Source organism: Nicotiana tabacum, chromosome 3 (genome assembly GCF_000715075.1).
Source record: "Nicotiana tabacum cultivar K326 chromosome 3, ASM71507v2, whole genome shotgun sequence".
NCBI classification, from domain to species: Eukaryota; Viridiplantae; Streptophyta; class Magnoliopsida; order Solanales; family Solanaceae; genus Nicotiana; species Nicotiana tabacum.
Window position 1 is genome coordinate 76,712,088 of NC_134082.1, and position 13,704 is coordinate 76,725,791.

The 13,704-nt window shown below is 38.6% G+C and overlaps 1 protein-coding gene across 1 annotated transcript; it reads right to left on the bottom strand.

Annotated features, from left to right (window-relative positions):
* Nucleotides 1-506: 506 nt before the first annotated feature.
* LOC107807755 (karrikin insensitive 2 receptor IA) lies at nt 507-2,777 on the bottom strand. Its single transcript, XM_016632197.2, has 2 exons — nt 2,037-2,777; nt 507-1,094 (listed from the first exon to the last, which is right to left on the bottom strand). Exons 1-2 carry the CDS (start codon nt 2,402-2,404, stop codon nt 641-643), a joined length of 822 nt encoding a protein of 273 aa, XP_016487683.1. The 5' UTR covers nt 2,405-2,777; the 3' UTR covers nt 507-640.
* Nucleotides 2,778-13,704: the final 10,927 nt, after the last annotated feature.

Consider the following 13,704-nt stretch of genomic DNA (forward strand, 5'->3'; position numbering starts at 1 on the left):
TGTGCTACAATCATTAAGATATTTTGTCCAACAATATCTTTGATTGTGAACATAGTTTATTAATTATGAGAACCAACAATTTAATCTTCTGTGCATGAGCTAAGACTTCATACACTAAATTGTCTACTACATAACGAAAAGGACACACATATAACAAATGATCTATTTAAAATAATAATTTATTGAATTGAATAAATCAAATAAACAATTGTTATATAAAGAATAAAATATAATACTATATCTAAACCGTATGGTTAATAGTATATCCCAACACAGAATTATTCCAGTACTGTTTAGATCGCAAGGAGAAATGCATTAAACGCATACAAAGTAATTCGAATTATATATCAAGATTAATTTTTCCAATCCTGCAGGTTACCAGACAACGCCTAGCATTAGTAGAAAAAAAATTATGCAATCAAGTCACTTAAAAGTTTATTAGTAAAATTGACAAACAAAAAATATGGTAACAAAACCTGGTAAATATAAAGTAAATCCCCAAAAGATACGGAGGAAAATATACTTGTTTTTTATTTTATACAGCACCACACAACAATGTCTCCTTTTCTTTAATGATCAGGAGAGAAAATGTTAAAAGCACGAAAACGCAATTCGCCTGAGCACACACAGATCCTGAAACCTAAACAATATCACTGGAAATATCATGAGAAATATGCCGAAGCAGCACAGGAACAGTGACTTCTGGTGCACTCAGCTGTGGGAGATGACCTTCAGTTGATATGACTTCAACAATTGACTTTCCACCCAAATTTTGGTGAATATATTCTGAGACAGCCACAGGCACGGCCAAATCCTTTGAGCTCTGAATTATGTGACAAGGCACAGTAACACGAGATAGAAAATGCCTTAAATCAAATGTGAAAATTGTACGAAAGACACTTAGTGCTATGTCTGGTCTCATGTTGAATAAGGTTCTGCTGAATTCTTGTACTGCCACTGAGTCCATGTCACCGCCAATTACTAACGGCGCAAAACCGTCGATCCATGACTTGTAGTTCGACTCCATCGCTTGGCTTAGTTGGTCAATATCTTCCTTTTCAAATCCTCCGTAGTAGTCATCTGCATTTATGAACCTAAGCAAACATAATATAGTAATTCCCAAGTTAGTTTCTTATAACTGATGCTGCCATCCAATTTACCTTTAATAATTTTAATAGAGTTTCATTTATCACTCTTAAAGATCTCACTTAATTGTCACTTACGGAAGAATATTTATATACCCACTTTCCTTATTACACATTTCTATAATTGGAAACAATTTAACTCTAAATTTTTCATTTTACATACTTTCCCTTAATGATAAGTTTTTAGCCACAAAAATATCGTGATCCCAAAGCTTTTGCCCCTTAAATTTTTAGGACAAGGTGTTTCAAAAATCTTTTTTTCCAATTAAACTATCAGTCAAGTCAAACTACATTATTTAAAGTGAAACGGGAGGAGTACTTAGTTATTAGCTTACCTTCTTAATTGATGCAACTATCCATGTTACTACTAATAGAAGTAGTAATTAAGAGTGAATTTGAAAAAGAAAAAAGTAACAAGTACCTCGATCTTGTTCTTTTATAAAGGTCAAAGGTTTTTGAAATTTTGTTTAGCAAAATAACAAATACAGTCAAACTTCTCTATAATAATCTCGTTTGTTTCGAATATTTTTGAATGTTACAGTGAAGTGTTGTTATAGAGAACATATATATTATAACATAACATGAAAATTGGTTCAGAAAAAAGTTGGATTTTATATTGAATTGCTGTTATATAGGGATGCTGTTATAGAAAGATCTGACTGTACTAATATGGATCAAGATAAGTTTATCAGTTCAGATTAAAGATAATGAACTGGCAGTGCACTTATTCTTTGTACCAACAGGTTAAATTAATTTATAACAATAAGCAACCCTTAATAATAAGGAGTGATAAGACAACCTAAACATAGGATAATAATCTATTATAATTAATTAAACTATATTAACTGATAGGAAAATGTGGCAAGATGTATATATATGTCATGATCTGACCTTGGAGAAGCAGAAAGCAAGATGAGTTTGGAGAAGAGATCAGGACGAAATATGGAAGCAATAACACCAGTCATAGACGATAAGGAATGGCCTAAATAAATGCAAGAATCGATCTGAAGCTCCTCCAAAATGGCAAGTAAATCATAGGCATAACCTTCAAGAGAAGCATATCGTTCAAAATCAAAGTAATCAGGGTTTGTCGGTCCAGCACCCATGTTGTCATATACAACTACTCTATAGTCATCAACTAGGTAAGGTATAAGGTGTTTCCAAACAGATTGATCAGTGCCAAAACCATGGCCAAGTACCACCGTCTTCTCGCCTGAGCCAACCACTTTAACGTTGTGAGCTTCTTCAACAACTCCCATCTTCTTCTTCTTCTTTAATTTCTTTGCTTCACTATTACTCTGTGCTTGCTTTTTAGGTTTAGTTGTGTGGTGGAAATTAGTAGAACCTCCAACTATGCATATGCAATAAATTCGTTTCAGATTCACAAGCCACCCCTTGACTCGAGGCGAAATTATTAGCTGTGCATTATTAAGTTTATAATAGACTCGTATATATTAAAGTATACAAATCAACACATGCATGATCAATAAAGTGGACATAAGAGGAGCTACAATATTATGTGTGGATTGTTTAATTAAATTTTGTATTTGTATTAAGAAATTTATTAAATATATTTAATTACAAACTTATTGAAATAAGAGATGAATATGATTGGACGTTCAGAACCCAATTCCATATATGTGAAGGTGGATAAGGATATCATTAATATATATGGAGTTTAGCACATAATAAGGGGGGACCCTCGTGCATAGATATGGTTGATATTTATATATTATTTGGTTGGTTGAAGGGGTTTGCTTTATTTACGTGACGAAGAAGGTGTCGTCGTGTTGCGCTGTCAAGCTAGTATTGTCGATTCGGTTTTAACCTTTGCCGTGAAATGCGCCTTAAAGGCACACGTGAAATTGCCATGACACACAACAACATTCCTGTCTTGTGCTTATCAACGTAAATATAATTTTATCTACATTTTTGAACACCTTTTCTAGTCACTACCGTGTTGTCTAGTCTCTCTATTAATGCGTAAACTTTGTTCCAGTAATTAAACATTGATCTTAGTTCGACTTGAAATTTCGACTCCTGTAATTCTTTCTTGGGATGACGGGAGCAATAAGAATTAAGAATATGTATAATTTGTTATCTTTAGTTTTAGTTTTCATATTCCAATTTATTAACTAGTTTCCAACAAATAACTATCTAAATTAGGTTTTTTGTCACAAAAATGACATCTTAATGCGGCTGGCGGCTACTACTCTCTCTAGAATAATCTGTCTATTAATATAGTGGCAGATACAAAAAGTGGAGAGAATAAGTTTTAAAATGTATATCTAACTTAAAATTCTTTATTTACCTTTTAAAAAGTACATTTAATTCTCCGACACATATAAGCTACTTCCTATCGTATATATCAAGCAAGGATTGTTCGTATAAGAATAATAGCTTTATTAAATCATTTGTCATGGCGCAAACTCATGGTACGTATTGGCCGTTTTGGGCCTAGTCCCGCACAGATTTATCTTTTAGGATTACATTATGTTGATGTTGGGCTAAAACGATCCAAAAATATTCTTAACAATGTATGATATTGTCCTCTTTGGACCAAACACACACGATTTTTCTCAAAAGGCCTTACACCATTAAGAGTATCCAACTCATTTAAGTAGCTTTTTTTTTTCTACTTTCTATGTGGAACTTTGTTCACACACCCAACAATCTCTCTCTTTAGCTAAGTTCCACATGACCTATCACCATTTATGGGCTAAATTGGAGATTAAATGTGTGCAACCCACATGATCTTGAGTATTTACGGTCACCAAAGCCCAAAGGTTGTGTATGCGTCTTCAAAGCTACGGATAAAAGTCGTAAACCCCGTAAACGGGCAAAGGCATTAAGTCAGGTCCCCACGTTACACTCTGCCATCTCAATAGTCCAGCCGATAATTGGCTATGATACCAGTTGTTGGGCTAAAACAGCCCAAAGATACTCTTAACATAGTGAGATATTGTCCACATTAGGTCAAGCCCGTACGATTTTTCACAAAAGGACTCACACAATTATGAGTATCCAACTTAAGGCTGGTAAATAGGCCGGGCCGAGCCCGGGATCAGCCCGCGACCGCTAAATGGGCTTAACGGGCTGGGACCCTTTGGCCCGCGATTGGTGGGCTCGTGCCGGTCTCATGGGTCGGGTTTTATCTTTGGAATCGTATGGACTGGGCCAAACGGGCCCAACAGATTTTTTTTAAAAAAATAGTCATTTGTTTTTAGAAAAAAGTAGTCGTTGGGTCTTAAAAAAATAGTCGTTCAACCCCTCCAACTAATTTTAGCCTCAAACTTTTTATTATTATACTTTTTCCTATTTTCTACTATAAATACCTCCTCATTCTTTTATTTTTCTTACAAAATCAATATCAACCTATCAAAATCTCTCTCTAATTTTTTTCAATACTTGCTACAATTGTTTACTTTATTAAAAAAAATAGTGAAAAAATTGTGAGGTTGCTACTATTGCTTACTTTATTCCAAAAAAAATAGTCAAAAAATATTCAGGTTGTTAGAATTTTTGAAAAAATTGTAAAGTTGGTGAATTGGAGTCTTCAAGAGTTCAAGTCTTCAACGATAATCAATTCTCAACAAGTTGTTCGTCAATTCGATAAGCTCGTTCCAACTCTTAAGTCTTAATATTATTGTTTTATTGTTTTATTTAGTTGCTATCACTTGATTAATTAAGATGTCTTCCTTAAGAAATATTTTTGGTAAAAGTAAGAATAAGGAAAAATCTAAGACTGACTAATCTAGTGGTACTGTTGTTCCTCCTCCTCTGCCCCCGACACCCCTATCCAAATCCTGTAGCCGTCCTATACCTGATATTCTTGATACCGATAATAGTTTATTACTCCCTCTGTTCCAATTTATGTGAACTTTTTTTTTTAGTCCGTTCCAAAAAGAATGACCCCTTTTTAAATTTAGAAATAATTTAGCTTAAACTTTTAATTCTACCCTTAATGAGAAGCTTTTATAACCACACAACTATTTTGGACTCCTTTTTGATTTATTTAGGATCACAAATTCCAAATATCTTTATTTATTATAAACTCTGTGACCAGTCAGATAGGTTCACATAAATTATGTCACGCCCCAAGCCTGGGGGCGAGACCGGCACTCGGTGCCTCATCTATCCTTGCATACCAACTTGTGACTCAAGAATTCTGGACATATAATGTCATACTTTGGCCATGGGCCACATTGCGAGGCAATTTGCGAAGCAAATTATAAAATTGAATGGAGAATAAACGCTGATTAAATGTCAACATAAAGCTGGGCCGACAAGGCCGTCATAACTACTATAACTAACAAGACAATAAAATATATGTACAGGGCCTACAAGCCCAACATACTGCACTAACTAACAAGATGTGTCTACAAGCCTCTACTGATAGATGTACTATGAACAGAACAGGGTCCCGACCTACCCATAACCTGTCTACATATATACACGAGATGTACACAAAACTTCTAGACCCAACAACTTCGAAGGACGAGGAACTTACCAATAAAACTGAACTTGGGCAACACTTAGTGAGAAGGTCTACCCGCCTGTCTGTCTGAACCTGCATGCATGAAATATAGCGCCCCCAGAAAAGGACGTCAGTACGAAATAATGTACTGAGTATGTAAGGCAGTATACAGAAAGCTGAAATTGAACTGATAACCTGAACATATGCTTACCTACTGATACTGACTCAATTCTCTCAATATAATAAGTAAAATAGCTATCCGGCCCTATAAGGCTCAGTATATATATATATCTGCTCTACCGTAGTAGGCTCGCTCATAAGCGCTCGTCCATAATAGGCTTTGTATCTCGACCAACTGGGATCGTTCATAGGCGCTTGGCCATAGTAGGTTCGGTATATAACTTACCATCTGATCAGAGGTTGCCCAATAGGGGCCTGCCCATTGATTATAGCTCGATGGTAATAAAAATATTTTAATACTGTATATATAAACTCTCTGCTCTCTTGACTGGAAGAAGGAGATACTCAATTTATAAAATACTCGTCGTTTGGTTAAAAAAGGATGGCTGGTACCATAACAATGATGAAAAAATCAATAGGCGTAACAAAATTAGGGGCAATAAGGTAAGTGTTCTTCTAGTGTTTAAGAACAACAAAATGACATCAATCAGAAAGCTGCCTTCATGCTTTTGTTCCAGTAGAGGTTCATGCTTGTAGAGGGTGATCTCCAAAGATATACGGTATTAACTTACAAAACTAGAAAAATATACGTAACTCGCGAGTCTAGCAAAATATACGTAAATTCTGGGATATGAATTTTTCTTTATGCCTCGTTATCAAACTTATGTAATGACGAGATCATGCAAAATGAAATAAGGGCTTAGCCTTAACATACCTGGAGTAGGAAAAATCCGTATGATATTCTTGAAAAAGGTTGCATCGTACTCCTTTAGAACCGCAAAATTTGTACGCTGTTAAGCTTCCAATAATTATCGTTGGAATTTGGTTGAAAGATGATAAGTTTTGGTTGAATACGTTCTGGTTGTAATTTTTTTGGTTGAAGACATTCTGATTGTGTGTTTTGGTTGAAAGCTTACTAATGTTGGATTTTTTTTTGGTTGAAAGAATGAAGGGAAATATTATAGTCTTTAGTCCATATTTAGAATGGAATGAATGGACATTACGACACCTAATAAGAATGACTCTTAGTCATTTCTTTAGCTAGCTGCCACGTTTTTGTTTTGGGGTTGTGTAATCTCATAATTTATTTATTAATTAGGTAATATCCCGTTACCCGATAATTAATCAATTACCCGCATAATTAAGAATTATCTCAAATTACTTAAAATTCTACTTATTTTTAATACACTTTATGCATCATACTACCGTGATCATATGGTACCTTGTATGGTACTAGTCCATAAATGTCGGGTATTATCGCTCGACCCGTAGTTTATCCCAAATCGACAACCTTCAACAAAACTCATTTTCTTTAATTCGTGTACCCTTTATCCTTCATGGAACTTACTTATTTCTTGATATAAATAGCGTAAATATGTTAATCTCAAGATAATATCACCCCCGAGTTTATGTCAATTAACCGAAGACGAAACATTAAATATGAAAAACGCGAGTTGTAACATCCTTCCCCCCTAGAAACATTCGTCCTCGAATGTCTACTCTTACATACTTTGGGAAAATTTTTGCAGGAGTCTCTTCCGTATACTAGACAAAAACCACCTTGCACGCATCTACAAAACATACTATATGTGCCACACTTGGACTCACACAGTTGTCTATTATAAATTCGGAAAGTCAAAAATAAGAGCTTACTGGAGAACCTACTGGCCTAAATAGGGATGTGCTGAGGTATCCCATCTCGAGCCATATTTCTAGTTTGAAATATGTGGGGGTATTTAGACTTCATTTCCTCCTCCGCTTCCCATGTCATCTCTTCCACATTCTTGCTTCTCCATAAAACCTTCACGGAGGCTACCCCCTTGTTTCGTAGCTTGCGAATTTGTTGGTCTAGGATGGCAACCGGAATTTTCTCATATGACAAGTCCTCTATAATGTGTACATCATCTGTGGGCACCACTCAGGTAGGATCACCAATGCACTTTAATAACATAGATTCGTGAAAAATCAGATGGTCAGACTCTAATTCCGAGGGCAATACTAACTCATAAACTACTTCGCCCACTCTCCGAATGATCCTATAAGGCCCAATATACCGTGGGCTAAGTTTGCCTTTCTTGCCAAACCTCATCACACCCTTCATTGGTGACACCCTTCATGAGAGATGATTTTGCAGTATTTTGGAGTACAACTCCTTCATTGCCAGAGTCTACTAACCGATCCCTCAAACAAGCCAATTGATGAATCTCTCTAGTTAATTGTCTTTCTCAGCCTCTACATGTGTTAGGCTACCCATAGATCGGCGACTTAAGGCATCTGCTACAACATTAGCTTTCCCATGATGGTATAGAATGTTAACATCGTAATCTTTTAATAACTCAAGCCATCGCTTTCGTCGCAAATTCAACTCTTTTTGCTTGAAGTATATTGCAAGCTATTATGATCTATGAACATATCAACATGAACACCATATAAATAATGCCGCCATATCTTAAGTGCATGGACAACCGCAGCTAATTCGAGGTTGTGGGTCGGATAATTCCACTCATGCTTCCTTAACTGCCTTGAAGCATACGCAATTACTTTCCCATGTTGCATCAGGACACATTCTAACCCGGCACCTGAGGCATCACAATACATGGCATAGCAATCTGGACCCTCTGGAAGTGCTAGAACTGGCGCTGAGGTCAACCTGTTCTTAAGCTCTTGGAAACTCTACTCACAGGCCTCTATCCACTGAAACTTAGTCACTTTCTGCGTCAGCTTCATTAATGGTGTTGAAAGAGAAGAAAAACCCTCTACGAACCTCCGGTAGTATCCTGCCAAGCTTAGAAAGCTACGAATCTCTGTCGGAGTGGTAGGTCTAGGCCAGTATTTCACAACCTCAATCTTCTGAGTGTCTACCTTTGTACCTCCGTCGAATACAATGTTCCCCAAGAATGCTACAGACTTCAACCAGAACTCACACTTAGAAAACTTAGCGTACAATTTATTATCACGTAGGGTCTGGAGTACCACTCGTAGGTGGTCTACATGCTCATCCTTTGAACGTGAATAAACCAGAATATCATCAATACAGACTATCATTAACAGATCTAAATATGGCCGGAATAGGCTATTAATCAAGTCCATAAATATGGCAGGCACATTCGTCAACCTAAAGAACATTACAAGGAACTCGAAGTGGCCATATCGGGTCCTGAAGGCTGTCTTGGGAATATCTTTCTCCTGAACTCTAACCTGGTAATACCTTGACCTCAAATCTATCTTTGAAAAGCATCTAGCTCCCTGCAATTGATCAAACAAGTCGTCTATCCTTGGAAGTGGATACTTATTCTTATAGTTACCTTGTTCAGTTGCCTATAATCGATATACATCCTTAGTGAGCAGGCTTTCTTCTGTACAAACAATACCGGTGCACCCCAAGGTGAGGTACTGGGTCTGATGAAACCTTTCTCCAGTAAATCTTTTAACTGCTCCTTCAACTCCTTTAATTCAATAGGTTCCATTCTATATGGGGGGGTGGATATTGGTTGCATTCTCGGAAGCAAATCGATGTTAAAATCAATCTCTCGCTCTGGAGGGATACCTAGAAGTTCATCTGAAAATACATCCGCGTACTCTTGGACTACTGGAATAGACTGAAGTGTAGGTATCTCAGCATTCGCATCTTTAACTCGCACAATATGATAAATGCACCCTTTGCGATCATTTTCCTCGCCTTCAGATAGGAAATAAACCTACCTCTGGGTGTCGCTGTATTACCTACCCATTCAAGGACTGGCCCACCCGAAAAATGAAATCTGACTGTGTTTCCTCGACAATCAACTGTGGCATAACAAGCTGCCAACCAGTCCATGCCCATGATAATATCAAAATCTATTATCTCTAGCTCAACTAGGTCGGTTGAGGTCTGACGACCACAAACTGTCACCGTACAACCTCGGTAAACCCGTCTAGCAATAATCGATTCTTTGACTAGTGTAGATACCGCAAAAGGATCACTTAGTATTTCAGGAACTATACCAAATTTGCTCGCGACAAATGGGGCAATACATGATAAAGTAGATCCTGGGTCTATCAAGTCATAAACATTGTGAGAACAAATGGTCAACATACCTGTCACAGCGTCTGGTGAGGACTCTTGGTCCTGTCGACCTGCTAGCGCATAGATACGATTTGGGTTACCACCTGAACTGGACCCTCTACCTCTGCCTCGACTTCAACCAGCCGAAGACTGAGACTCGCGCCATGAATGATGCACGGACATAGTTGATCCTGTTGCTGAATTCGTTGGTTGCGCCATACCTCTAGAATATCTATTTGGGCAATCTCGCATCATATGCCCTGGACGTTCACATGTATAACAAACATCGGGACCGACTTGGCATTGGCCCATGTGTCCTCTACCGCAGATGGCACACCGCGGTAGAAATGGCCATGTCTGCCCCAAACCTCGTTGTTACTGCAAACCTGATGCCTAGGAGCTTTCACCTGATCCTTACTGAGTATAGCGATCATACCTGTAACCCTGTAGCTGAGGTGGCGGAGGTCTAGGTGGTCGTTCGAAGTACTGGGGCCTGTAACTACCCTGAGACTGCTCCTGAGACCTGGCAAATCTCATCCTCTTATGCTGTTTTGACTCAGTCCTCTCCGCACCCTGCTGTCGACGCCTACCCCTTTCTATATTCTGGGAAAATTCCTGAATCCGGGAGATATCCATACTATCCTGCAATGCAGCGGTGGCACATGCCTCGGTCAACTCTGGGGCCAACCCTGCTATAAACCTGTGGATATTATCCCACAGAGTAGAAACTATGGATGGTGCATATCTGGCTAATGAGTCAAAACGGAGACTATACTCTCAAACACTCATATTGCCTTGCTCAAGGGTGGAAACTGATCAACTCGAGCTTGTCGGGTCTCTCGCGGTAAGTACTGGTCAAAGAAGGCATCTGAAAAATTCTCCCAATTAACTGGAGGTCCATCATGTCCCCTGGACCTTTCCCATCCCTCGTACTAAAGGATGACTATATCTCAGAGGCGAAAAGCTTCTAGGTCAACTGCCTCTTTCTCCGTGGCATGTATAATCCGAAAGATCCTGTGAAGCTGATCTATGAAATCCTGCGGGTCCTCCCTCTGATATGTCCCTGTGAACTCTGGGGAACTCAAAGCAATAAACTCTCCTACCCTTGAACTCCCATATCCCTCGTAAGGTCATGCACTAGTGGATGCCCTAGTCTATTGTTAGGTAGCTACCAACTGTGCCAACAAATGCACCGCACTTCTCAAGTCCTGATCTAATGGAAACGAAGGGAGAACTGGATGTGAGATCTCCCTAGGAATCTCCTCAGGTGGCGGAGGAGCCGATAATTGATGGGTAGGGGTCTCTCCCTGGGCCTCCGATTGGACCCCATATACTAGGGATACCCTGATAGTCCCCTCACCTACTGTTGTCTCTCTCCTCTGGGTAACCATAGTCTTACTAGATACCGTCATCTGTACATACAAATGCCAACACGTAAGTTGTAAGGCCCCGTGAATTTCCTACTCAGAACCCCGAATCCTGTGGTGCCAAGTTAGGAACATGTGTTAGGATTCATAAAAACTCTTGCCGTAGTTTGGACCCCTTTAGATTGAACAGTGCATTAAAAAGTCAAGAAATAATGTTTTCCAGAAAAGTGCAACTTTGTGGTCGAGAATGTGGTCGCATATCAGGTATGCAGACCGTATAGGGGGCATAGTCACCGCAAAGTGAGTCAGTGTGTTAGTCAAATTTGAGGTTAAATATGCGGTCCATTATGCGATCGCATAACCGATATGCGGACCGCATAGTCGTCGCATAATTTCCTTGGGATTTTGTAAGGAGCAGTTCTACGGTGCATTATGCGACCGCAGAACGGGTATGCGGACCACATTTCTGCCACATACCCAGACAAAATGTTCAGATTTTTGGAGCACTTTTGCGGTCCATTTTGCGGGCCACATTTCCATGCAGACCTGACTCGGGGCTCCTATTTTCTAAATTTAAACCCAACCCCTTATCGATATATTCGGTGTTATAGCTCTTTTTGAGCATATTTCCTGATGCTTTTAGAGAGAGAGAGAGAGAGGGTCTTAGAGAGGGAAGTGCTTCCCATCAAATTACTCCATGAAACCTTGCCAAATCTTTGAAGATAATCAAGTGAGGGCACCTAAATCTTCATCCCAAGAGGTAAGACTTCATTACCTCAACTCATATTCCTATGCTTAGTAATAAGGGATCACGAGTGAAGTAATTCATGGCTATAAGAATGAATTTATTGCATGCATATCACACCATAGAATATTGGGAGGTAGTGAACTAAAAAGAAAGCAATTGGGGTATAAAATGATAGAAATTTCTCTTAAAAAGGGCCTAAGATCACAATGCACCTTTAGTGTTTGATAGTATGCTCAAAACAAGCTAGAATCTCAATCTCGTCTCTAATTCTCATTTTAATTTGTAATTCTTACACAATAGATCGAAGTGCTAAAAGTTCCGGAATTTTGTAAGGAATAAGGAAAGCTTTATTGAGGTATGTATGGCTAGAACCCCGTCTTTTAGAAATTGAGCTTCATCGTTGGTTGTGTGAGTACGGTAAGATTAAATTGAATTGTTGTATTGATTGCTATTTCACTTAACTTGGTATTGCAACCTTATATGCGTGGAGACTGTGTCTCAAATTGATTAACGTGCTATTCTTGATAATTTGAAAAGGTGCAAGGACTATAAATCATGTATCAAAATGCTTAGACCTTAAATTGAAATTGAAGTGCGTTGTTGTACCATTTACATGAAGTCTCATCTACGCCTACAACCTTATTTGCTCTTGTCTGCCATACTCTCTTGAATTACAAACCTAATATTGAAAATGGGAACAATGTGAAACATGAATTGTGGAATGTGAAAATTATGGCCCCAAGTGTCGGTAAACTAATACATGTGTAACCAAAGATTGGACTGAGATGAATAATGGAAAATGGTAACGCCTCGGTAAGGCGGCCTAGCCGATCGGGCTGTGATCGGACGCCATGACATATATACATGGAGGTTATGCATTGATGATTGAAATTGGAAAGTGTGAATAGAATATTGGTAACATCTCCGGGAGACGGCCTAGCCGATCGGGTCGAGATCGGACTCCGCTCAAGATAGCGGTGGTAATGTGAACGATGTGGAATAGTATGAAATGCCCAACTAAAGGCTATGGAAACATGATGTGAAGGTTGTGTAATTCTTTCATGTTGATAATGTTGTGATTGTTTAAAGCTTTGGAGTGATACCTGTGATTTCCTTATTTGTGTATGAAAGTTCTTTCTAATTTGATGGTGTTTAGTTATACATACTAGTACTATTCTATGGCACTAACGTCCCTTTTACCGGGGGCACTACATTTTTTTAAATGAATGCAGGTGGCTCCATAGAGGATAGTGCCGGTCGTGTGGAGCGAAACATCCCTCTTCTCAAGATCTTGGTGAGCCCCTTTCTCCTTCAAGGGGCTATATCGTATATCTTTATATTGTGGACTTTCACTTTTGAGGTATAGCCGGGGACTTATTGTCGGCGTTGTCAAACTCATTTTTTGTATCCCAGAGGCTCCGTAGACATATGTGTGGGTTATGTACGGGGGTTGGATGGGTCTACGAACCATGTTGTAATGCTAAACTTATGTTGCCTATAAATTGTAACTCTATGGGGATCTTGGAAACTAACTCATCTACAGATTAATGTGGTGTTTAAAATGAACTACAATGTAGAATGTGTTTTCTTCCCCCGTCTAAATGGATAAACAAAAGTATGGTTTCTTTATTCATATCGAGGTGGGTAGAAAGTTTATTGTAAGGCTTGCTCAGTTAGGTTCACTCGATTGAGCGCCGGTCGCGCCTCCCGAGGTTGGGGCGTGACAAACTTGGTATCAGAGC